This window comes from Monodelphis domestica, chromosome 4 (genome assembly GCF_027887165.1).
Source record: "Monodelphis domestica isolate mMonDom1 chromosome 4, mMonDom1.pri, whole genome shotgun sequence".
In the NCBI taxonomy this organism is placed as follows: Eukaryota; Metazoa; Chordata; class Mammalia; order Didelphimorphia; family Didelphidae; genus Monodelphis; species Monodelphis domestica.
In genome coordinates this window covers 91,115,995-91,142,460 of record NC_077230.1, presented here as the reverse complement: position 1 = coordinate 91,142,460, position 26,466 = coordinate 91,115,995, and the positions used below count along the sequence as shown (strand labels likewise).

The 26,466-nt window shown below is 41.7% G+C and overlaps 1 protein-coding gene across 2 annotated transcripts in view; it reads left to right on the top strand.

Annotated features, from left to right (window-relative positions):
* HEG1 (heart development protein with EGF like domains 1) overlaps nucleotides 1-26,466 on the top strand; it is a 132,894-nt gene that overhangs the window by 28,614 nt on the left and 77,814 nt on the right. For both annotated transcript variants that reach the window (XR_008911132.1, XM_056793572.1), the window contains exons 2-3: nucleotides 19,484-19,780; nucleotides 24,437-24,760. Coding sequence is in view for 1 of the 2 variants with exons in the window: in XM_056793572.1 (XP_056649550.1) it covers nucleotides 19,484-19,780; nucleotides 24,437-24,760 (621 nt within the window). In the remaining variant the exon portion in view is untranslated. The remainder of the gene's footprint in view (nucleotides 1-19,483; nucleotides 19,781-24,436; nucleotides 24,761-26,466) is intronic.

The window sequence follows — 26,466 nt, the reverse complement described above, 5'->3', positions numbered from 1 at the left end:
CAACCAATAGCCCTGAAGCCTAAGCTGCGCCTCCATTCCATTATATACATTTTTGACAACCATGAACTCTGTAGACAAATTGTGCTTCTCTGATTTCCTGAGCCATGATGAAGAGGTCTGTGGAATAAATTAGCTCCAGAGCTTCTAAGGCTATGGCCAGAGCTGTTCAAATGTTTAAAGCCCAGGACCACGGTAAATCAAGTTCGACCTGCAGCTGCCAGATCCCTCTTTCTGCCTCCCCTTCACTCCCCTCTCTCCTCTCTCCTCCTCTTCCTTCGCACAACCAGGATGTTTTTTTCTTGCCTTTTTATTGTTTCACTAACCTAGTAGGTCTCCTCTGGTGGACAGCTGCCAGCCAACTTCCTCTCTTTGGGATGTGAGCTCAAGTTGAAATGACAACACAGGAGATGGTGGGAGGACCGCCCCTCCCTCCCACCCCTGACAGCTTCCCTGGTGGAGGCTTCCAGGGTGTGCTTTCTTGCAGCTGAAAGAAGGAACTGCCAGCGTTTTTGCCTCTGCTACAAAGTGGCAGGAGAGTGCCTGGCCCCTTGCTAGGGAACTTTGTCTTTTTCTTTGGCAGCCCCCCAGAGTATTTGCATGTGGAACGATCCCACTCCAAGGGCTGCAGCAGGTGTTAACTGGAGGATGGTGACTGGGGCAGGGCAGGGCAAAGCCGAGCCATACACTTTCAATTTCAAAAAGTGCTTGTTTGGACTAAACGGGAGCTTTCTGTACATAAGTGCTGGGCCTAGATGAGTGCCTTCTCTCCCAGGCTTCACCTAGAGATGTTATAGACCCTGGTGCACGCTTAAGCACCCAAGCAATACAATGCATTGGATTGAGGACTGGAATCAGAAACCCTAGGTTCCAATCTCTCCTCAGACACTGTGTGGCCTTAGGCAAGTCACTTAACCTCTGTGGGCCTCAGTTTCCTCAATTATAAAATAGAATCCATGTTCTCTGACTTCTTTCCTTCCTTCCTTCCTCCCTCCATTCTTTCCTTCCTTCCTTCCTTCCTTCCTTCCTTCCTTCCTTCCTTCCTTCCTTCCTTCCTTCCTTCCTTCCTTCCTTCCTTCCTTCCTTCCTTCCTTCCTTCCTTCCTTCCTTCCTTTCCAAACTCAAGAGATCCACCAGCCTCACCCTACCCCAACAACAAGGATCACAGGCTTGTGTCCCCACACTCTGTAATCAATTCTGTTTCTTGAAAATAATCCTCTCTCTCTCTCTCTCTCTCTCTCTCTCTCTCTCTCTCTCTCTCTCTCTCTCTCTCTCTCTCTCTCTCTCTCTCTCCTTCTCCTTCTCTCTGTCTGTCTCCTTGCTCCTTCTCTCTCTTTCTCTCTCATTCTCTTTCATCTTCTTCTCTCTCTCTACCTCTCTCCCCCATCTCTTCTCTCTCCCCTCACTCTTTCTCCCTCTTCCCACCTCTCTTTCCTCACACATGTTTCTAAGAAACTGTTTCTCTTTTTCTCTCAAATCTCTCAATATATGTGTAACTCTCTCCAAGCTGCTTTGCTATAAATATATGTGTGTACCTACGTTCCAAGGCACTGACTCCCCATTGAACATAAATCCCTGAGCTCTCTTTCCTTTCAGTAGCTGACATTTTTACAACAACTTCTTATCAGTCAAGCAGCTTTCCAAGAGAAGAGCGCAGTGGTTCTGATTACTCATGCTCACCTCCCGGATGGAAACCTGGGATTAAAGGAGTTCCTGGCCCTGGAGGGGCATATAGAGCTCACCTAGGCTGACCTTAGTTTATAGATGAGTAACTTGGGGTCCAAAGAGGTCACCTAGCTAACCGCTGGCAAAGTTTGGACTCAGGTCAAAGAATCCTGGGATCCCAGAGCCCAAAGGGACCGTAGAACTCACCTACTCCAAATCCTGACCTTTAGAAGAGGAGGAAGATCAGGGCTGGAGAGATGAAATAATTCACCCATGATCACACATGGAACAAGACAGTAATTAGAGCCGTAATTCTAAGCCAGGTCCTGGAACCTCAAATCAAGGCCTCTTTCCATGTGACCCTCCAGATTGTCTTAATCTTGCCTTTTCCCCTCCTCCAGTTTGGATTGAGGTGCTGGCAAAGAGCCCCTGCTTTTTCCCAGGGTGTTTCCTCGAGGCTCCCTTGGAACAATTCAAAGTGGACCCTCTAAGCTGGACAGAGGCCACCAAAGTAGGCACACAGTAGGCATTTAATAAATGCTTGTTGTTTGAGTGATAAAGCCTCCTAGTAAAGTGGATGCTCCACATTTTCACAGTCCCTCCAGGAGAATATGTATTTTTTTTCTAATCAGAGAATAAAGGTCCAAGTCTCAAATCTGTTCACATTCTTAACTTTTCACAGCACTGCTTCCTTGTGGGGGTAAAACAAGGAAGGAAACTAGCCTCCCAGAGAGCCCTGGACAGTCCAGATTGAGGGCCGAGGCTTTTGTTCACACACACTCCCTTGGCTCCCAAACGTTCTCCACCCAGAATCATTACATCCGCAGCAGAGTTTCAAAACACAGCAGAGCGGCGGAGCCCAGGCGGCGGCTGCACAGTGTGATTCGAGGGGGCCCCACCAGGCCCTGCTGACCAGAAATGTTCCACCCGTTTAGCACCATGCCTGAAATTCCCTACATTTAGGGACGTGCCCAGGCCAGAAGACTCCCAGGATAACCTGCTTCTATTACGGGAGGGGAAGGAGGGAAATATTAGCGCCCTTCACACAGGGGATGGGATTTGTTTATTAGAGCTACCAACTGTTCCTCTGGAAAGCAGAAAAAGAAAATGGGATTATGGGTGGGGAGGCTCCTTCTCTAATGGGCCGCCTGAGCCTCAGGAAGTCATTTCTCCTCTCTGGGCTTCAGTCTCTTCATCTGGAAAATGAAGGAGTCGGATTAGATCAGGGATTCTTAACGTGGGGCCCTTGTACAGGGGGTCTGTGTTAGATGGGGGAATCTGTGGACTTTGTTGGGGGGAAAATGAACATCTTTATTTTCTTTGACTTCCAACGGAAGTTTAGCATTTCCTTTAATTAAATGTCATTCGTTGAAATTAGTTTACTCTGCAGTGTTAGTAGTAATACCTGTGACTTTGGCACCAATAGAAATCATAGATATTTTCATATTCCATAAGTCACTGCAAATACTTTGAAATAGCACGTATGCTCATGATTACTTCAAAATTAAGATCATTAGACCCACTGCTAGATAGAGTTCTTTACCAAATGAAAAAAAATTATTTTCAATGTAATTAGATTTTCTTTGTGCTTCCCTGTGTTTTATTTTATGAATTAAAACATATTCTTCTGAGAAGGCTTTTAGAGGCTTCCCTAGACAGGGAGAGGGGTCTGTGACACACTCAAAAAGGTTAATAACCCCTGGATTATGCGATCCCTAAAGCGCTTTCCAGATTTATGATTCTCGGTAAGATTGGATGGGAAGAGATCAGAAATGGGAAATGTCAGTAAGAGATAATTAATTTAATTAAATTGCTACCACCATCACCATCACCACCACCACCACCACCACCACCACTACTACTATTACTATTACTATTACTGACAGTACTAATATTACTATTACTACTAATAGTAATAGTATTACTATTACCACTACTATACTACTACTATCACTATATTACCACTACTCTAGTACTACTACTAGTACTACTGATACTATTACTATCATTACTACTACCACTACTTTTACTACTACTACCACCACTAATTCTATTATTACTACTACTACTATTACCATTATCACTATTACTACCACCACTAATTCTATCACTACTATTACTACTACCACTATCATTGCCATTATTACTACTTTTTTTTGGATAAACAGCTTTATTGGGAAGCACAGTGAGAGAAAGAGAGTAAGATCTGAGAATGATTGAGATGAAAAGAACTCACCAAGAAATGAGGTTCCAAAATGGCACCCTCATTAGTCTATTCAAAGGAACTCACTGCACAGTCTCCTGGGAAATGTAGTTCTTATATTCTATTCACATGAGACTACCATCTCCATACCACCACTTCTATGATTATTACTACATTATTAATTACCAAATTAATATAATGACTAATTATACTATACTTTTACTGATTACTACCACTACCACAATGACTTATAATACTATTACAAATTAGGCAGCTATGATATAGATATAGTCCTTGAGTCAGAAAGACCTGGGTTCAAATCATTCCTTAGATACTTGGTAGCTCTGTGATTCTGAGCAAGTCACTTTAAAAAATCATTTATTTTTCAGTTATATGGAGAAACAATTGTTTTCTGACATTTTGGATTCTGATTTTCTTCCTTCTGCCCCTGGTGGTAAATAATCTGATGTGGGTTATACCAGCGGAGTACATATTTCCATTTTGTTTCATATGGTGGATAGAAGACATTTATCACACATACAGTAAAATTCTCATGAAGGAAATATAGTCGATGATGGCATGCTTTGATCTGCCTCAGACCCCACTAGTTTCTTTTTTTTTTAATTGAAAATTTTTATTTAATTAATTAATTTAGAATTTTTTTTCCATATATGAATTGTTCTTTCTCTTCCCTCCTCCCACCCCCCTCCCATAGCCAATGAACAGTTCTGGGTTTTACATGTGTCACTGATCAAGACCTGTTTCCATATTCTTGATATTTGCACTAGAGTGATTGTTTAGGATCTACATTCCACCGGTTTCTTCTTTGGCCATGAGTAGCATTTTTCATCATGAGTTTCTTGGAGTTATCTTGGAGACTTGCTTTGCTGATATTGGTTTAGTCTTTCACAGTTGATCATCATACAATAGTTCTGTTACTTTCTACATTGTTCTTCTGGTTCTGCTTCTTTCACTTTGCATCAGATTATATATTCCAGGTTTTTCTGAACTCATCCTGTTAGTCATTTCTTAGGTTGTGATAGTGTCCCATTACAACTGTATATCCCTTGTTCTCGTTCTTCTATTTCCTGAGTGATGGACAACCCCATAGTTTTTAATTCTTTACCACTACAAAAAGGGCTGATACAAATATTTTGGTACAGATAGGTCCTTTCCCCTTATCTCTGATCTCTTTGGGATACAGACCCCGTGGTGTTAGTTTTGTGGAACTTTGAGCCGGATTCCATATCACTCTCCAGAATGGTTGTATCTGTTCACAGCTCCACCAACAGTGTACGAGTGTCCCAATGTTCCCACGTCCCCTCCAACATTTCTCCTTTTCCTTTTTGGCCATGTTAGAGTGGTATCTTGGAGTTTTTCAGTTTTCATTTCTCTTATCCATAGTGATTAGGAGCATGTTAGAGGTCATTTAAATTTCTTCCTCCGAGAATTACTTGTTCTTCTGTGACCACTTTTAAGTGGAGAATGTTTTGTATTCTTATAAATCTGACTCAGTTCTCTATATATTTGAGAAACGAGGCCTTTGTCAGAGACCCCTGAGCAAGTCACTTAAACCTGGCCAGCCTCAGTTTCCACATGTGTAAAATGGGGAGGGGGGATATCATCTTCCTTACAGTGTTATTCTAGCCTGGGTAAATGGCTTTGAAAACCTTAAAGGACTCTATCATTAAAACAGAGCTGTCTGCTCTGCTGATAGGGGAGGAAGAAAGGCTCTTTTCTCAATGGTCCCCCCTCCCCGCACCAAACATTAGCTCATTAATTGGCAGCACTTGGGCTGTTTTTCAGCCACAATATTTGATTGACTCCTTGTTACACTGCAGGGGTGGAGGTGGGCCCTCTGGGAGGAAATTGTCTCTTCGGATGACACCATGCACTCCCCATACACGCCCACTCCGCAGCCCAAAAACAATACACTGGGGGGTGGCAAGGAGGTTGCCTCTGAGCAGCTGCTAATTAGGACATCCTCTTCCCAGTCTGTGCTAACATCCCCGATAATGCTGGTGTACAAACAGATGTCTTGGCACATTATGTGCTTCAGACATGGAAGTTGTCAACCTGAAAGAAAAATATGTGTGCTCCAATCGCCCCGTTCATTTAGCGTGCATTCCTAATGGCAGAGGAAGTGGGGGCTCCTACAAAAGGCTGGGGGCTCCTCGGGAGGGATGTGACTTTGCAGCTTCAAAGATCCCTGTCAAATTGGGGCCTTTCAAAGAAGTCCATTTGGAGCCTTGGATGGGAGATGCTGAGAGAAGGACGTTGACGTCGTAGCGGCTGGCTCCCTTTGGGGGGCAGAAAGAGGGATCTCTGCAGTGGGGAGCACCTGGGTCAGAGGGCTAGGAGAGAATCCGCTTTGGGGGGCCCTCGCTCCTCTGTCTAGCAGCAGTCACCTCTGTTTCTTTTCTCTCTCCTCTGCGTGCCTGAAGTTGTTCTTTCTCACGTCCATCTTGCCCCTTGGAAGAAGGCACCCCTGTTCTTGTTTGGGACCCCTCCTTCTATATGGAACATCAGAGGAACAGAGAGCAAAGCTCTGTATGCAGTAGGTGCTTAATCATGGCACTAGAGAGGGTCCTCAGAGGCCATCTAGGCTAGCTTCTTTGCTTTGCACTTGAGGACACTAGATGCAGAAAGTGAAGAGAACTTGCTCAAGGCCATGTAGATGGGGTCAAAGTGAGGATGTGAAACTAGTCATCTCTTCTGTAACAGGAATGTTGTTGGAGGAAACAGTCTAGCGGGTCTGCTCTGGGGACATTCATTAAGTCACCACCACTGCTGTAATGACCGTTACCACCTTTAGGATTGCTACCACCACCATTACCTTTTCAGCTCAAAAATGCTATTGAGAAACCCGACAGAAAGGAAAAGCTCTTTGGGTTCTTTGATAGTTTTTTTTTTTTAATACTATATATTGGTTCCAAGGCAGAAGAGTGGTGAGGGCTAGGCAATGGGGGTCAAGTGACTTGCCCAGGGTCACACAGCTGGGAAGTGTCTGAGGCCAGATTTGAACCCAGGACCTCCCGTCTTTAGGCCTGGCTCTCCATCCACTGAGCTACCCAGCTGCCCTCCACTAAGTGATTTTTGATGAATTAGATGACTCCTAATGGCCCTTTCAACTCTTAAATCTGGGCTCTCTGATCCCTGGCATATGGTCATTCAAACTTGTTAAATATTTCTGTTGATGGGTCACTCACCATCCAAGAAACAACAACAAATTCTTCTCTTTGGAGACAGTACTAGTTGTTAAGTCCTCCGTCTACTGAGCTAAAATCTGCCTCTTTATCATTTGGGTGCATTGGTCCTTGATCTGTTTCCTGGAGCCATTATAAATCAATAATAATATAATAAAATAAATCAAGTCAGCTTCATCTCTGTGGGAGCCTTCATTTCCCCATCTGTAAAATGAACAGGTTGGGCTCGGTGGCCTTTGAGACCCCTTCAGCTGTGACTCTGTTGTCCTGCAGCCCTATAATTCCTCTTCTACTTGCTAGTCTTTTGGGTTCTTGAAAACGTGTATTATATTTCACCTAACTCACCCCTGGCAGGCTAAAGAACTCTTTGTTGTCCAGCCTTTTGGAGCAGGCGGGCTGCTTTATCTTTTTGTGTCCTAGTTAGGCTCTGGATCCCTCCTTGGAACGACGCTGTTCAGTATAAGATAATCATACTATCCTATATAATATAAGATATACAAGATTACAAAGGAAACCGCTCCATAGAAATATGGTTACCAATACAGTAAATAAATAAGGCTTCAAGAATCCCTGGTTTAGAGAGTTCTCTTATGCTCCTGGCTGCCTTTCTCCAGATAGGAACCTTTGTATCATACGATCCCTAGTGGGCAGCTGGGTGACTCAGTGGATGGAGAGCCAGGCTCAGAGATCCTGGGTTCAAATCTGGCCTCAGACACTTCCCAGCTGTGTGACCCTGGGCAAGTCACTTGACCCCCATTGCCTAGCCCTTACCACTCTTCTTCCTTGGAGCCAACACCCAGTATTGAGTCTAAAGACAGAAGGGAAGGGTTTAAAAAGTGTAAAGAATAAATAACAATAAGCAGAGCTTGAGATTGCAGAGGGAATTTTGGCTGCAGGTTCAACTTGTGGAATTGGCAGTTGTCTGCTGCCCTCCACCCGCCTCCTCCCACATCTCAGGGCTTTTTCCCTTCATTTTAAAAATCAAGGCATTTTGGGTGCAGCTGCTCAATCAGCGCTGAATTCACCGAGTCACACTGTCATCCAACACACATTCTTTCTTCTTTGTCATGGCGGAATGAAGACCACATGGTTGAGGTCTCTTTCCTCTTTTAGTGAAACACGGAGGAATCATCTCCTTAGACTGTCCGCCCCCAACGTCTCCGCAGTCTGTGTTTTAGGCTCCATTCTCGACGTCAGAATTCGGGCTTGCACAAGGGTCAGTCTCGCCCCTGGAGCACTGCCGAGGAAGCGTGCGCATCTCCCTTGCAGAGAGACGTGGCGGATGGCAGGCGCTATCACACACAGCCACGGGGTTGGTTTGTCTTGCCTAACATGCAGGACAAGGGAGGATTCTTTTATGGGAGCTGGTATTGCGAATGGCAGTCCTGGGAGAAAAGCCTCAACAAAACAGATTTTTTAAAAGAGGAAAAAAGAAAAACAGGGGATCATTGATTTAGAATGAGAAAGCACGTGGAGTCACGAAACTCAAGTCCAGCCACCTCATTGAGTAATGAGCACCCTGAAATCCAGAAGGAACCTGCATGGAGTCACCCAGGTGTCAAAGGCTAATTTGAACTCAGCTCTTTGGGACGGTATACTTGTCTCCTATCCATTGTAGCACACTGTCTCTCCAGCAGAGACAGTAGGAAGGGAAATCGACTATTTTCTTCCTTTTTCCAAATTTCCAGGTTGAGATCAAGACTTTATTATAGAATAAAAGCTGGGATTCTCAAAACAAACAAACAAAAAGTAATCCATTCTGGAATATTTCTGGGAATTTCCCAAAGTTCAGAATGTGCCTTTTCCCCCTTCTTGAAAATTGGGACATTTTTACCCAACTCTGGTCTCTGGCAATTATTCTATTCTCCACAATTTCACAAAGATTATTTAATAATAGTAGTTTCGTGGTTAATCTAAAAGTCCCATCAGTACCCTGATCCTTGAGACTTGCATATATTACAGATCTCTCTAGGAAACCTTTATCCTCTCTAAGATGCTAGAGTGACAAGAAGCATTCCCTGAACAGAAAGATCAGCCTCAATTTGTATCACTTTTATTTGAGAATTGCTCTAGTAGTATAAACATTGCTCATGTCCTATATATTCTACTGGCATAATTCCCTTGGTGCCTCCCTTTCTTGATACTTTGTGGCTGACTTGAACATATTGTTTGATGAAACAGTTTATTTGTTCACAAGAATGCTGGCTTCTGACAGTTCTAGCCTTCCCTAGAAGGCTTTGTTTCTTTTTTCTCTTCGTTTTTAAAAAATTATTTACATTTTTTTCCCAATAACTGTTAGTTTTTTTTTTCAGTTCTGAATTCTCTCCCTCCAGTCTACTCTTCCCTCATCACTAAGGTCAAAAACAAAAAAAGACAAAGCAAAACAAAAGCTTACAAATATGTATAGTCATGCACAACAAATTTCCGCATTAGCTATATCCAAAAATAGAAAGAAAGAGAAAGAGAAGAAAATATGCTTCAGCCTGCAATCTGAGCCCGTCAGCTTGCTCTCTGGAGGGGGAGAGCATGTTTCACCAGGAGTCTTTTGGACTTGTGCTTGGTTAGCCTTTGTGTTGATCAGAATTCCCAAGTTTTTCAGAGTTGGTTACGTTTACAATATTGCTGAAATTGTTCTCCTGGTTCTGCTTAATTCATCCTTTTTTTAAAAACACTTTACTTTCTGTCTAGAATTGATGAATATCGGTTCCAAGGCAGAAGAGCAGTTAGGGCTAGGCAATTGTCTGGAGTCACACAGGTAGGAAGCATCTTGAGGCCAGATTTGAACCCAGGACCTCCTGTCTCTAGGCCTGGCTCACTATCCACTGAGCCACCTAGCTCAGTGCTCAATTCGTTCTTCACCAGTCTATAGAAGTTTCCAAAATTGTTCCCTTTTATAATATTGACGCTAGAGTATAAATCATTCTTCTGGTTCTGCTCCATTTCGTCTTACGTCAGTTCTTCCAAATCTTCCCATGTTTCTTTGAAATCATCTATTTCCTCATTTCTTACAATATGATATTATCCTATCATATTCATGTGTTTCAACTTACTCAGTTATTTCTCATCTTATGGGAATCCCTTTTAATTTTCAGGGGTTTGTGGGCACAAAAAAAAGAAATGCTAAAAGCATTTTTGTCCACGTGAGACCTTTTCCTCTTTCTTTGATCTCCTGAGTATAGAACTAGCAGTGGTCTAGCAGGGCCAAAAGGTATCTACTATTTAGTAACTTCTTTGTGTAGAATTCCAAATTCCTTTCCAGAATGGTTTGTACCCATCCACATGTCTGCCCACAGCTCATTGCTGTGCCTGTTTTCCCACAACCCCTGCAATGTTTATAATTTGATTTTGGGGGGGATTACTTTTGCCAATATGAAGGAATCTTAGAGCTGCTGTTCAGAATTCCCCTTAGGGAGGGAGAGTACAAGCCACAATATCTCTTCTCTGATGCTGGTCGGTAACTTCCTTTCTTCCCCCTCCCCTCCATCAGTGAGAGAGACCATGGGGGTCTCAGAACCCTGGCCAAACACCAGAGCACTTGCCCCACTCTGCTAGGGTCGGCAAGGTTCCCTTCATATAGGAAAAGACCTGCTTATGTATGTATTTACAAACAGCTCTTATTATGTGCTTGAATAAAAAAATGTCCTCCTGATTCCAGGGTTGGCTGGAAGTTGCAGATCAAGTAACTGCAAAAATCCCCGGGAATTTTCTGTTTATTTTGGACCCAGATCCGGTAACTGTGCTAGAGATAAGTAGATTTTTCTTTCTTAGGAAAAACCCAACCCAAAACAGAACAAACAAAAAATAAAATAAAAGCCTGTGAAGATTAAATTTAACTTTCCCCTGATTGTGAAGATTAAATTGTAACCCCTGCCTGTTTTTAGAACATCCTACTTAAAGTCGAGTGGGAAGATCTTCCCATTTTTTAGATCTAATCACCAAAAGTGTAAACATCCCACTTAATCATTAAGTGGGAAGTCTGTGACCCACGTGTGCAATAGTGGGTGATAAATCAGAATTAAACTAACTGCCCCTGGGCCATCCTAAAGCAAAATTTCAACTGTGATTGGTAGACATAAAATTAGGGGAAGACACAGGAAGTGATGCAAAAGAAGCGTCTTTAAAAGGAACTGTAACTTCCTGTGAGGGACAGTTCTTCATTCTTTGGAAGTAGAGACTAGAGACAATTATTCATTCACCCAAGATCCTGTTCCTGGTGAGACTGTTCTAAAATCTCTTCCTTTGAACTGACACGTGGTGAGTGAAAATCTGACTCTTAAGTGCTGGATTTTTCTGAGAAAACTAGCCTCAGGAGTAACTTACTTCTTGAGAGAGATTTCCTGAGGTCCTTGGCTTTAAGGACTAACTCTTCCTGCCCAGGTTGAATCAGGGGCCAGAGTAAATTACTTAGTGCGCAGGCTAGATATCTTACCCTATCCTCTCTCTGATTTTCTTACATTTTTTTTTTACATTTTCTTTCTACATTTTATAAATAAATCTCTTTGGAATAAATTAAATTCCTGGTGACCACACTTTTAAATAATACAGTCCAACCATTTAAAAAATAACCTCCTTTCCCCCTTACAAGCCTCTCCTAATACTTAGGTCTTGCCATCCTAATCAGCAGAGTGGAGAATTGGCTGAATCAGTCCTGTTTCTCCTGTATAGAGCTTGTTCTCTCTATATTTATTTACATGTTGCCTCTCCAATTTGACTGTACGCTCCTTGAAGGCAAGGACTGTCTTTTGCCTCTTTTTTTTTTTTTAATCCTTACCTTCTGTCTTGGAGTCAATACTGTGTATTGGTTTCAAGGCAGAAAAGTGGTAAGGGCTAGGTAATGGGGGCAAAGTGACTTGCCCAGGGTCACACAGCTGGGAAGTGTCTGAGTTTTGCCTCTTTTTGTAGCCCAGAGAAGGCACTTAATACATGTTTAATGAATTTTAGACTAAGGAGCGTAGATATAGAGCTGGAAAGAACCTTAGAGGTCATCTAGCCTAATGGACCTGCCACCTCTAGCCCCTACTATAAATTGAGGTAACTTGGGTCCATAAACATGAAGCCACTAGCCCATGGTCTCACAGCTATTGATTGATCTGGGATTTGAACCTGTATCTCATGATACTTTTCCCAGTGCCAACTCTCTGTGCCACAATGGAAGGACCCGGGGACTTTATGAGAGTCCTGAGTGCTGGCAGAGGAACCCTTGAAAAGAAAAAAGTCGGGAGTAGCTTTCATCTACTTCATAATTTTGACCAAGGCTAGATGGTCCATCTGGAGGACCACGAGAGCATTGATGCATGCACCTTGAAGCTATGGATCACCAACAGTGCCTTACCCTTCCCAAGGGACCTCCCTGGTCCTAGAAGTGAATCTGCCTCATCACAATGTTTGTAGACATGGCCTTTAACTTTGCCAATCTGCCTCTTTTTGGCTTGGGCATTTGGGGCAGATGGGTATGTTCTTTTCACCAAATAAAGTCCCAGCTCCTTTCCTCCTTTAATCTGATTTTTGACTTCTTTAGATTTCCCAGTGCTTAGCACGGTGTTTGGAACATAATAAGCTCTTTAAAAAACAAAAAATTTTAAACCCATACCTTCCATCTTAGAATCAACAGTACGAATCAATTATAAGAAATAGGAATGGAGAAAACTAGGCAATGGGGGTCAGTGACTTGCCCAGGGTCACACAACTAGGAAATGTCTGAGGTCAGATTTGCAGCCAGGACCTCCTATCTCAAGATCTGGCTCTCAATCCACTGAGCCACCCAGCTGTCCTTACATAATAGGTTCTTAATATTTATTAACTGACTGGCAGATGTCTTATCTGAGTTTCCTTCAGACTCTGAGGTTCGATGATGTCCACACTAATTCCACAAGACTTCTTTTCCTGACCAAAGCACTTTTATTACAGCTGCAGTTGAAGCCAATTTAAATGTCAAAGTATTCTGTGGTAGAAAAACATTGGAGCTCACCACACCTGCCAGCTGACATTGGATTGCTCATGCCCCTTATTTTATAGAATAGAGATGTTGTTATACAGGTTTACGTAATTTTTTAAATTCATTGAATCATAGATTTAGAGGAGCATGTTAAAGGAATTCGATTCTAAAATGATTTGGAAATTGAAAACCCTTTTTGCAAGGTAAACAAATACTTCTTGATAAAATGTGTTTGTGTGTGTGCATGCATGTATGTATATTTTTGTGTCTGTAAGTACATGTATACATGTGTGTGTGTTAAATCCAGATTTTCCTATTTTGGGGTTGCTGTATGGGTTATATAGTTGTATATTCAAGGTGTGTCTCTTGCTTCCACCATTGACATCTCTCAAATATGCTCCCTCCTCTCCTTTGACATGGCCATTGCTGGTGCCAGCCTTACTCCTGGACTATTTCAGTAGCCTGCTGGTCGACCTGACTGCTTCAGGTCTCTCTCCACTCAAATCCATCCTTCATGCAATCATCAAAAAGATTTTCCTAAAGCTTGGGCTGACCATGTTAAACTTCAGTGCCTGCCTACTGGACCATATTTAACTTTAGTGACTTCCTATTGCTTTCAGAATCAAATACAAAACTCTGTCATATTCCATGTCCTTCATAACTTCTTCCCAATACCCATACCCCTAGCCCAGAGCCTTTCAACCTTCTTATCCCTTACTCTCTGCCATATATTCCTGGATTCAGTGACACTGACCTCCTGACTGTTCCATGAACATGTCTGCTGTGGGTATTTTCTCTGATTGTCCCCCATTCCTGGAATGCTCTCTTCCTACTGACTTCTTTGACTTCCTTTAAATCTCAACTCAAACCCCATCCTCTACAAGAAACTATTCCCAATGCCTCTTAATTCTAGTACTTTCTCTCATTTAATTATTTTCTGTATTTCCAGGATGTAGTGTGTTTGTACAAATTTGTTTGCTTGCTGTCTCCTCTGTTAGATTGTGAGCTCCTTGGGGGCAGGGACTATATTTTGCCTCTTTTTGTATTCTGAATGCTTAACACAATTGTATCATAATGCTTAATAAATATTTATGTATGACTGTTTGAAATAGTGAAATGGACATTGTATAATGGTTATGTTGGGATTTTGACTAAATAAGAGAGTTATAAAAAAGTGATTGCTGATCATTATTTCTTAAGTCAGGAAAACTCTTAGTGGCTTTTAGCAATTTTGTTTAATTGAAATATTAGTAAAAAGAGGGAAATGTGGAAGGGAAAGAAGTAAGAAGACTGCCTAGCCTTCCCTAAATGCTGATCTGGTGAAATGAAGCTCGCTCCCTGACAGAGTTCCAATCTCCACGTGGGAATCCTAGTCACTCACCAGCAAGTCAGGCAGGATGCAGGCAAGGTCCCAATGCAGAAAACCCTCGTGAGCTAAGCTCACCGAGGTGGCAGTGAACCCAACAGAAAGTCTCCAACTTTAAGAAGCTCCAAAGTTGAAAGTCAGTCCCAAAGCTGAAAACTCCAGTTGAAAGACCCAAAGCTCCAAGTAGAAGTTGAAGTCCAAAAGCCCTGAGGAACCATCCTCCAAAGAAGTTCAAAGGAGAAGGTCCAAGGAATAGAGACTCCAAAGAACTCCAAAGGAGCAATTTCAAGGAGAAGTCCCTTGGACAGGAAGTTCAAGACTTTTTATAGTCCTTTTCCCATGTCACTTCCTGTCCCTTCTCCACCTTATGGGAACCAATCACAGTCTTTCAATTTGCCTAGCATTGCCCAGGGTGGGCTCAGTGGCCTCTGGAGTTGTCACCCACTCTAGCAAGTGACTTGTGAGCTTTCATACTTAGTGACTGGTAAGGTACTAAGTAGAGGTACTTGAGTTTTTGATTGATTAACTTAAAAGTTGCTGACTGATAGACAAAGAGCTTCACAATTGTAAGAGGATTTAAAACTGTATTTTTACACTCATGCTCATGACTTAGTATGGATGGGGACGAGTGACAAAAGGTCACAGAATCTGGAGATAATATACTTTTCTTTGTATTGTTGCTAATCTGGAAATATGGTAGGTGGATACTGGCAAATTCTAGGGAATTACAGAGCTGGATGGGAACCTCAGAGGATATCTTAATGTTGTTCACAGCATCCCTCAATTCCCTTAAAAATATCTCCAGTGAATTGAGCATCCAGCCTCTACTGGAACATCTCCCAGACCTTCCAAGTACCTTATGAGGTAGACACCATTTCATTTTTAGACAGTCTTTGACTGTTAGGAGATTTTTCTGTAGGTTAAGCTAAAATCTACCTCCCTGGTTTGTTCTTGAGTGTTTGCATTATTTTAAAATTTCTTTGACTATGATAGAGCTAAAGATAGTAATGAAGTCATATTGGACTCATCCATAAGAAACACAATATTTAGCAAAGTCACTCTATGAGGCAAGGCCTGTGTTATAGATTGGCTCAATTCCCCAGTCAAATCTATTCCTTGATCCTGAGTCTGCACAGTGTTTGGGAGAGCAGAGATTTGGTAGTTCTTCAATTAATTGACTAAATGTGTAGAATCAACTAAATAGCCCTCAAAGAAGACTGGCTTGCTTGTTTTTCTTTTTTAATAGTATGGATGGGTCTCATTCTACCATCTGAACTCTCTCCACCAGTTACCCTGAAATTGGAAGGTGAGCTATAGTCTGTCACCATAGAATAGAGATTTTCATTTTGGGATTGACCAAGGGTTGATATGGGGATTGGACCTCATTAGAATTATGCCAACCAACTAGACCCAGGTATTAGATGGGACCCAAATAGGGGCGTGAGTATGGTGGTGTGGTGTGGCTCTCTATATTGACTAGGTTAACTGTACATTTGCCATATATCTGCTTTCCTTCTTTCTGCTTAGACACCACCTTATGATCAGAGTCTGAAGAGAATAGGATTGACAAGTCCTGTGCAGAATAGATGCTGTGATATCCCTTGGACTGTATCAATGGCATTCTTCACTTTTGTTTGAATAGACAAAAGGTCTTTGGTCGTGAGGCCTGATCTCTAGGCTGCCCCCTTCCTCCTCTATTTCCTTAAAAGCTCTCTAACCCACATTTTTTTCTAGGGAGCTCTCTTTTATGGTTGTTGTTCTTGTTTTTACTTTTTTTACTTAAAAAAATAAACAAACCACTTACTTTCTGTCTTAGAAACATTGGTTCCAAGAAGGCAGCTGAAGAGACTCAGAAATGGGGCCAAGAGAGGCATTAAGGATTCTTATCCTGGACCTTTCCTCACAGTAGAGATTCTGAGAGACACTCAACCCAGTGGGAGAAGGGGGCTATCAGGAAAAAGGTGTTCTAGGGCGAGAAGGCTACATGCATTGAGGGAGCTTATCTTCTTGCTAAAGTTTTCCTTAGAGATCTAGAAATATTCAAGGTTCACACCCTCTCATTCATTAAACTTCCCATCCTTAAACATTGATGGTCAAATCAAGATGGCACCCCCCATCCCACTCCCTCCCCCAGCTGCTGAGGACTGACTGTGGGCATGGCAGGTAGGCATCTCTGGTACTGACTCTGTGAGTACGTGAGTGAGTGTGTGATGGTAAGCACAAGGTGAAGAAGGATTTGAAAGAGGAACCCAAGTGGCATTGATAAGAGCTTCTAAGTCTTTCAAATTTTGTTGTAATATAAATTCTTTTGGTTCTGTTCACTTCACTCTGCATCAATTCATAGAAGCATTCTCAGTTTCCTCTGAAACTGCCCCTCTCTTTATTTCTTATTGGCACAATGATAATCTTTTACATTCCCATGTCACAATTTGTTTAGCTACTTCCCTAGAGGTGGGCATAACTTTATTTTCTAAGCCTTTTGCTAGCAGAAAAGAGCAGTTGTGATTATTTTTTTATATGGTCCCTTTTCCTCTTTCTTTGAACTCTTTTGAAATATAGGCTCCCAAAATAGAGGCATTGATGGATCAAAAGGAATGCACAGTTGAGTTAGTTTGGGGATGTAGTTCCAGATTCTTGTCTCTATTATTCCTGTTTTCCACAGGGGAGATTTTTAATGCTTCTTGGGCTGCAGTAAGGCTTGGGACTTCATAATATCTTACTGCTTCATTGTGCTCAGTAGTGTCAGCTTCCCATCACAAATAGACAGAATCTTTGTTTTCTTAAACCCTAGTTGATGATGTGTCCCTTTGGTGGTACCTTAAATAAACAAGATGAAATCTGAGTCATCTTTGACCCTTTCTCTTCCATTACCCATTATTTCTAATCAGTCATTGATTCTCCTGTCAAAACATACCTTCTCCATTACCATTTAAAGGATCTCCGTATACCAAGATCCCATATTTAGAGTTGGAAGGGCCCTTAAAGTCCATTTAGTCCAGTGTATGCCTTTACAGATGAGAATCCTGAGGCCCAGAGAGGGGAGGTGACTTGTAGGTAATGGAAAGACTTAAACTCCGCTCCTCCAATTGTAGGTCCATTGGCCCTCCCATCATGGCAGTAATGGTGCCAGACCTGTATCATGGTGGCAACCTCCAACTGTTCTTTGTGCATCTATTTTCCTACCATCCCTTTCAGCCTTGTGGATAGCACCAAATAAGTCTCCCCACAACACTGATTTCATTGTACATTCATAGAATGATAGAATTGGAAGCAGTTTATTGGATGAGAGAATTTTGTCCAATCCCCACATTGTACAGATTAGGAAACTGAGTTCTGAGCTGATCTTCAGTGAGCTTCTTTTTACTGTGGTGTGTCTCCACCTTTAACCTCTCTTATGACCTGCCCCTCCTCCCATTACACACACTAGGATGAACTTTGGTGTACCATTTTTGAAAGATTACAACCCTTCGGTCCATAGAAGATTAGAGGCTTACTTTCAAGTCCTCGGTAGTGTCCCATTTCCCCCCTGACATTTCGATTCCCTTTTCCCTATTCTCTTTGGATGTGAAAATTCGATAAATCCTACCTTCTCCATGAATCCCATACTGAATTCCCCCCTTTTTTGAACTCTTCTTGTATATAATCAATACTTTTGGCATTTAATTAGATCTCACCTCCCATTGTTACTTAAACAATGCTATGTGTATTTGTTCTAATACAACCATTTAAAGCTTTTTGTTTTGGTAAGATTTATAGTTAGAAGAAGACCGGATGTGCTGGTAGGAGACCTGGATTCAAATCTTGATTTTCTTCAGTTTCTTCATCTATAAATTGGGGGAAATAATTCTTGTACTGTCCACCTCACAGGGTTGTTGTGAGGGAAGTATTTTGTAAACTTCTAGAGCACTGAGGACAAAAATTTATGATCCATCTAATTTCTTTTCCTTACATCTAAGATTTAGAGCAATGCTAGACACTTAGTTAATAGTTTTGTTTCCCTTCTAAACTTGGTTGCATTGGTTTTGTTTGTGCAAAATCTTTTTAATTTAATGCATTCAAAATTATTTATTTTACATCTCTGTGTCTTGTTTGACCATAAATTCTCCTCTTATCTATAAGTCTGACAAGTAAATTATTCCACGCTCCCCTAATTTGTTTATTTTTTCCCCTTTATTTCTAAACTGTATATCTTTTTTTACTTTATTTTGGTATATAGTGTAAGATATTAGTCTATGCTTAGCTTCTGCCGTACTATTTTCCAATTTTCTCAGCAGTTTTTTTTTTGTCAAATAGTGAGTTCTTCTCCCCAAAACCTGAATATTTAGATTTATCAAACACTATGTTACTGTGGTCATTAAAAAAAATACTCTTACCTTCTGCCTTAGAATCAATACTGTGTTTTGGTTCTAAGGCAGAAGAGCAGTCAGGACTAGGCAATGGGGGTTAAATGACTTGTCCGGGGTCACATAGCTAGGAAGTGTCTGAGACCACATTTTTTTAAAAATATATTTTATTTGATCATTTCCAAGCATTATTCATTAAAGACATAGATCACCCCCCATAGCCGACCTGAGACCACATTTGAACCCAGGACCTCTCATCTCTAGACCTGATTCTCAATCCACTGAGCCACCTTACTTACTGTGGTCATTATTGAGTATCTAATCTATCCCTCAATAAATATTTTGAAAGAATGAAGGGACAAGTATAGGTAATAGACCCTTGATTTGATTGCTGTTGAGAATGATTGGCTGAAAAAATTCTACCAATCATAGATGGGTATTTTCTCTGCAACTTAGACTGAAGAGAATTGATAGGTTAAGTAACTTGTCTGAGGATTCATAGCTGATATATATCAAAGACAGAACTTGAATCCAGCTCTCAGTTCTGAAATCAACTCTTAACCTGCTGTGCCACCTGAGGTACTGAATAGGAGATGGAATGTCTTCACTTGTAGCCAATGCTTAGGGGCAGAGGTTCCGTTTAGTAGTAATATTTTTCAGTAATTCTATTTTAATTTAGTAATAGTATTCACATGAAAGTGAAGGCTCGCATTACTGACCTCCTGGAAACCAGAAAGTTCTCACTTACCTAATTTCTTATTCTTTCAGCTGCCGCAAAAAGCCACAAGTCAGATGAAAGTTCTGAGCCCCCAAGAGGAAATTTCATCACCTCTTCTTTCAATCATAAAAATAAAAATATTTCAACGGTGGTCCTCAAAGGTCTTGAGAAGTTTCAGACTTTCAGCAACCAAGCCACAATGGATGCCTCAGGAAGCACCACTCTGGCACTGAAAATGTCAACATCCAGAGAGAGTACTACCTCCTACAGTAAGACGAAAGCTACTTTATCTCCTGGATATTCCTCAGAGTCATCCTCTGCCTCATCCTTTCAGAAAAACTCCTCAGGTGGGTTCATGGTGCTCATGCTTGACTTATGTGGAAAATGGTAGTTGGGGGGCAGCTGGGTAGCTCAGTGGATTAAGAGCCAGACCTAGAGATGGGAGGTCCTGAGTTCAAATCTAGCCTCAGACACTTCCTAGCTGTGTGACCCTGGGCAAGCCCCTTAACCCCCATTGCCTAACCCTTACTATTCTTCTGCCTTGGAACTAATACACAGTATTGATTATAAGATGGAAGGTAAGGGTTTAAAAAATAATAATAAAATGAAAATGGTACTTGGAGTGGGAAGATTTGGGGAAGTGAAGGTTTAGGGCCACAAAACCATGAAACGGACCCAAACTTAGCTGGATTTCTGATTTTATATTGCTTCTCCCTCTACCATTGCTGATTCCTTCATTCCTTCCTATCTTTTGCCATCCTTATTCATAATCAAGATTGACATATGACAAGAGGAAGGAAACTTTCCCCTTTGTCTTCTAACGTTTTGAGTGGATTACCTCTGGAGAACCTAGAGAAGGGCATGAGCAAGAGGGACAGGCATGGATGGGTTGGGATCTCCACTGTTAGAGGAAACATCCACGGTCGTGTGACCATGGGCTCATTTAGCTATTTGAGTCCTTCCTTACCAAAAGGAGACCCCCAATGTGTTAAGAACCATTCTTTTGTTCTTTCAATAACTTGAATATTCCAGCACTGCATGTAGGAAGTCCATTCTTGACATGCTTTCTTTTGGGGTCAAACTTGTCCTTAGTGATGTCCTTTGTGTCACTTCTCATGTGACAGTGCCATAAATGACACTTTTCAGACATTACATTTCTCTCCCTGTCCGTTGGGTCACTTGCAACTTTGATTGTTGTTGTTGTTGTTTTTTGTTGAGATTATGGTGTTTTATGGCTCATAGCCTTGTGACTACAGCAACAGCAGCAACAACAATAATAGAAATAAAACAGCAATGTCCCATTTGTATAAGGCTTGAAAAGTGCTTTTTATCTTTTATCTCATTTGATTCTTAAAATGACTTTGTGAGGGTGGCGCTACTATTGCCTTCATTTTGCAGAGAAGAGACTGTGTTTGAGTGCTTAAGTGGCTTGCCCAGGGTCCCATCCCTTTTAAATGACAGAAGCAAGATTTGTTGTTGCTGTTAAAGACACTGTGTTTGTGGTAGTAAGTAGCCTGAGATCATTGAAAGCCCTGCACCATTTCCAAAATGGGATCCCAACTGATTGTCTTCTTCTAATCAACTCTGGCCCCAACTCACTGTCTATTTTAAAGATCTGAGATCCATATGTTGGATGCACCCAATGGGCTGCATGTCCAATTTCATGTCATGATTCTAATAATGTACATTTTTCATCTGCTTTGTTTTTTAGATGTGAATAATTAAATTAAATAATTTAGATGTGAATAATAATGTGAATGTGAAAATAAAAAAGCCGATCTCTTTTGATATGGGCTTACATGATGGTTGAATCTCTGACTCTGGCTTCCCTTTATCCATGTGCTCCTTTCCTGAACCAGCTGTTCCAAAGTGATGAGGGCAAAGAAGCCCTTATATGCGGAGGGCATAGATCTTGGGGAAGCTCTAAACCACAGACAATATATAGCCTTAGCCACGTCAAGACATTTTGCCACATGTTCTCTCGGTCTCAGAGGAACCAGAAGGGAGAGTGTAGACAACCTGGGAAAGCTTTCAAGAATGTTTATTTGATTTTGGGTGATTGTGTTTTGTGATTTTTTTCCCCTTCCCTGTAAAGACATCTTAAATTTTTAGCTGCTGTGAACATTGCTACAAAGATTTGTGACCTGTGCTTCTTGTTGGTTTGTGTGTGTGTGTGTTTTTTCTAGCAAAGAATTTTGTCAAGGAAGCACTGAATGAGTGGTAGGATTTGGACAGGCACAGAGAATTGGGGAAGGCATCCAATAACAGTAGAGGTGGGAGAGGGGACACATAAATGAAGTTACAGTGGTGGGAATGAGGAGTATGACATGTTTGTAGGAAAGTGATGATGAGGGCACATTTTATTTTATTTTTTTAATTTGGAAAATTTCATTTAATTAATTAATTTAGAATATTTTTCCATGGTTACAAGATTCATGTTCTTTCCTTCCCCTCCTCCCAGCTCCCTCCCATATCCAACACTCAATTCCACTGGGGGGTTTTACATGTGTCATTGATCAAGACCTATTTCCATATTATTGATAATAATTGCATTAGGGTGATCTCTTAGAGTCTATATCCGCAGTCATATCCCCATCGAACCATGTGATCAAGCAGTTGTTTTTCTTCTGTGTTTTTGCTCCCACAGTTCTTCCTCTGGATGTGGTTAGTATTTTTTCTCATAAGTCTCTCTGGATTGTCCATTACATTCGATTGTACCACAGTGTATCAGTCTCTGTGTACAATGTTTTCCTGGTTCTGCGCCTCTCGCTCTGCATCACTTCCTGGAGGTCGTTCCAGTCTCCATGGAATTCCTCCACTTTATTATTCCTTTGAGCACAATAGTATTCCTTCACCAACATATACCACAATTTGTTCAGTCATTCCCCAATTGGAGAGTATCCTAAGGGGCACATTTTAGAAAGAGCATTTGCAAATCAGAGAGTGTCCAGAAGAAGGCAGCCAGAATGGTGAGGGTTTTTGATTTTATGACCAGTGAAGATCAGTTGAAGGAATGGAGATGTTTATCTGAAAGAATGGGCAGCTAGTGGTATAGTGGATAGAATACTGGACATGTCTGGATTCAAATACAGCTTCAGGCACTTATTTGGTATATGGTCACTAGCTGGTCAAGTCTCTTATCTTTTAACTTAACACTTGCCTCGGTTTCCTCATATGTAAAATGAGTTGGAGAAGGAAATGGTAAAGAACTCCAATCTCTTTGCCAGCAAGACTTCAAATGGGGTCATGAAGAGTTGGACACGATTGAACAACAAATTCTAGAGGAAAGAAGATTTGGGGTAAAGGGTGGGGGTGGGAGGGGGGCACGATACCTGCATTGGAAATTCTAGCACCTGTCTCTCTGTCTGCCTACATTTTGTTCTCTCTTTCTACATATATGAATTTATATGTGTGTTATATAGATTTAAATATCACATACACATATCTAGATTCAGAGAGAGAAAGAGAGAGACCCCTCTGCTCAGCCTCTAGGTTCTGGTGACATTCACTTAACCTGCACCCAGCCCTTTCAGTCCTAGGGAAGCCTGACCTCTAATTAGGAGGATTAGATTCCCTTTTCTAAGAGGTGCATTAAACAAATCCTCCCCTTTTGTGTCTCAGGGATAACAGTCATTACGTGCACAGGTAAGCTTCAGAAGTCCAAGTGGCTCCCCAAAGGGCAAATGAAGTAATCCGTATGTATTATGAAAGGAAGTAATGATGCAATAAAGTAACGCGTGTGAAGTATAGCCTGTGTACAATATGGAACAGGCACCTGGGTATGATCCAGGTGGTTTATTCCTACACAGAAAGAAGCACTAACCATGGAAGAACCACAGCGCCCATTAACAGCCTGCACATCATTCAACATCATTCATTGTTAACTTTTCACTATGCTTGCAGTTAGTCATCAGGACACGAGGCACTCTTAGTAGCCTGGTGGGTTCCCCGCATCTTGTGTCAGGAGCAGAGGCGGGATCTTCAGGATGCTGGCTTAGAGAATCGTTCTCTTTCTCCACTTCTCACTGCGGTCACATGCTGGCACCTGCAGCTCAGAGGGTCCAGGCAGAAACTTTCTCCTCATTTTAAAAGACCCCCTGAGTCATCCATTTTTCTGGATCAAAAACCAAGTTAGGGGCTCTTTGGTATTTCAAATTTTGAGGCCTGCAGCTTTGAATCATACATGGCTGGAAGCCAGTTAATGGGGGGAAAAAAGAGAAAATTGAATTAACTAAAAATACATAGAAGAAAACAAAATAAAGTTCAGAAGGGACAAAAGGGCAATTTTGTTACTACTTAGTCAATTTACATTTTAAAAAATGAATATGCAGGGGGCAGCTAGATGGCTCAGTGTATTGAGAGCCAGGCCTAGAGACATAGATGGGAGGTCCTAGGTTCAAATCTGACCTCAGACACTTCCCAGCTGTGTGACCCTGGGCAAGTCACTTGACCCCCATTGCCTAGCCCTTACCACTCTTCTGCCTTGGAACTGATACACAGTTGTTGACTCCAATTGACTTAACTCCTATTGCCTAGCCTTTACCACTCTTCTGCCTTGGAGCCAATACACAGTATTGATTCCAAGATGGAAGGTAAGGGTTTAAAAAAAATGATGATTATAGAGGGAAATGAGGTAGGTCAGTGGATAGAGCATCAAGCATGGAATCAGGAGATCCTGGGTTCAAATCTGACCTCAGACATTTCCCAATCTGTGTGATCCTGGACAAGTCACTTGACCCCCATGGCCTAGCCCTTACCACTCTTCTGCCTTGGAACTGATACACAGTATTGACTCCAAGAGGGAAGGTAAGGGTTTAAAAAAATGAATAGGCAACAGAAATTCATTTCATCTGAAATCCTCTTTTTTTTGGTTCTTTATGATATATGCTTGTGTTTGATGTGATTAAGTTCATAATAAAAAAACCCTCCAAAAAATCTAATGACAACATTTATGAAATTGTGATAAACTGTTGAAATTATAATTTTTCCTTATCTGATTCCAGCCCCGGAAAGCTTTCATCAGGTTTCTAACAGTTCAGAGTCAGAAGGGAGGACTGCCACCTTTGCAACCATTGCAGACTTCCTGACAAGGAGAAAAGAGAGGACATTCAGGTCTCTCACTAGCGCCACTCCCTCCATGGAAGCCACCAAAGGAATCGCCTCATCCACAGAAACATCTACTCCTTCCACTTTGATGCACTCTTCAACTTCTCTACTGGAGACAGGAGGACCAACTATGCTCTCCCAGGGGAGAGATCACACAAGACTGCCATGGCCACATTTCTCCAGGGCACCCACTTCTCCATCTCCTTCCAAAAAGACTTCCCGTAGGTGTTTACAGAATACTCTCCCTGTTTCTTTACACCTAATCCCCAGGTACCATTTAAGATATGATGAACCTCATCTTCTCCGTGCAACCTTCTTGGATTACTCAAAGCCTCAATAAGATTAATCTATATTATTAATATTTTCTCCATTCACTTTAAAAAAAAACTACTCTTACCTTCTGTCTTTTATTCTCATTCTAATACAGAAGAGCAGTAAGGGCTGGGCAATGAGGGTCAAGTGACTTGCCCAGGGTCACACAGCTGGGAAGTGTCTGAAGCCAGATTTGAACCCAGGATCTGGCTCTTGATTCACCGAGCCATGTAGCTGCCTCCCAGTATTGTTTTGATGCCTATTTATTCTGATGCTTTCCCCTCATTTCTCTTAAACTAGATTACAGATTTTTCAAATTGGATTTCATTTTTTTAGGTTTTAGGAAACACTTAAGTCAGAGTGTCTTGAGCTGTGTTGGGGCTTTATTAACCGCTGCTCTAACGTGGACCCTGGCTCTGCTGCCTCAGTGAAAGATCATTTTCTGATTCCTTCCAGTCCCCAGCGAGCCTTTATTAAGTGCCAAATGCTGTTTGAGGAGAACGTCTTTCTACATTATTAACAAGCATCTCCTGGGCTAGATGGAGTCGCAGGTCGTTCCTGTGCTCTGCTTGCGTGATTCCGTCCTTTAAAAAGCCAGCCTGATCAGGATTAAACTCTGCAAGGGAAGCCTTTGTTTATTAAGCTGTTCCTGGATTCTGCTTTGCTTCACAACCCCCCGGATCATAATTGCTCTTTGACTGTATCCCAATCATTGGACAGGTTTTAAAATAATTTTTACCGTATATTCAGCCAAAGCTCGTAACTTCACTGAATGCTGCTCTAGATTTCACCTGCACCTTTTGAGACTTAAAGAAACAAAATAGGGACAACGAGGTGGCTCAGTGGTTAGAGAGACAGGCCTGGAAATGGAAGGTCTTGGGTTCAAATGTGACCTCAGATACTTCCTAGCTATGTGTGCAAGTCACTTATCCCCAGCCCTTACCATTCTTTTGTCTTGATTAGAAGACAAAAAGTCAGTTTTTGTTTTTTTGTTAAACCCTCACCTTCCATCTTGGAATCAATACTGTGTATTGGTTCCAAGGCAGAAGAGTGGTAAGGGCTAGGCAATGGGGGTCAAGTGACTTGCCCAGGGTCACACAGCTGGGAAGTGTCTGAGGCCAGAATTTGAACCCAGGACCTCCCATCTTTAGTTCTGACTCTCAATACACTGAGCCACCCAGCTGCCCCCCAAAAGTAAGGGTTTTAAAAAGAAACAAAACATAAAAAAACTCAGCACAGTGCCATTGGAATAGCCCTCAATTTGGTGGCAGAGGAACTAAATTTGAATCCTGGCTCTTAATAACTAGCATTTCTATATCAATTTAAGATCTAAAAAGGGTTTTTTACAAATATCATCTAATTTTATTCTCATACCAACTCTGGAAAGTAGGTTCTCTTATTAAACTGAGACAGACAGTGGGCAAGTGACTTGATCAGGGTCACACAGCAAGTGTCTGAGACTGGATTTGAACTTGGGTCTTCTTGATTCTAGTTCCAGCCCCCTAGCGGCATATAATACTTACTACTGTATTTGACAAGTCACTTTACCTCCCTGGGTCTCAGTTTTCTCATCGGTGCAATAAAGGGGTTAGATTACATGGCCACTAGCTCTAAA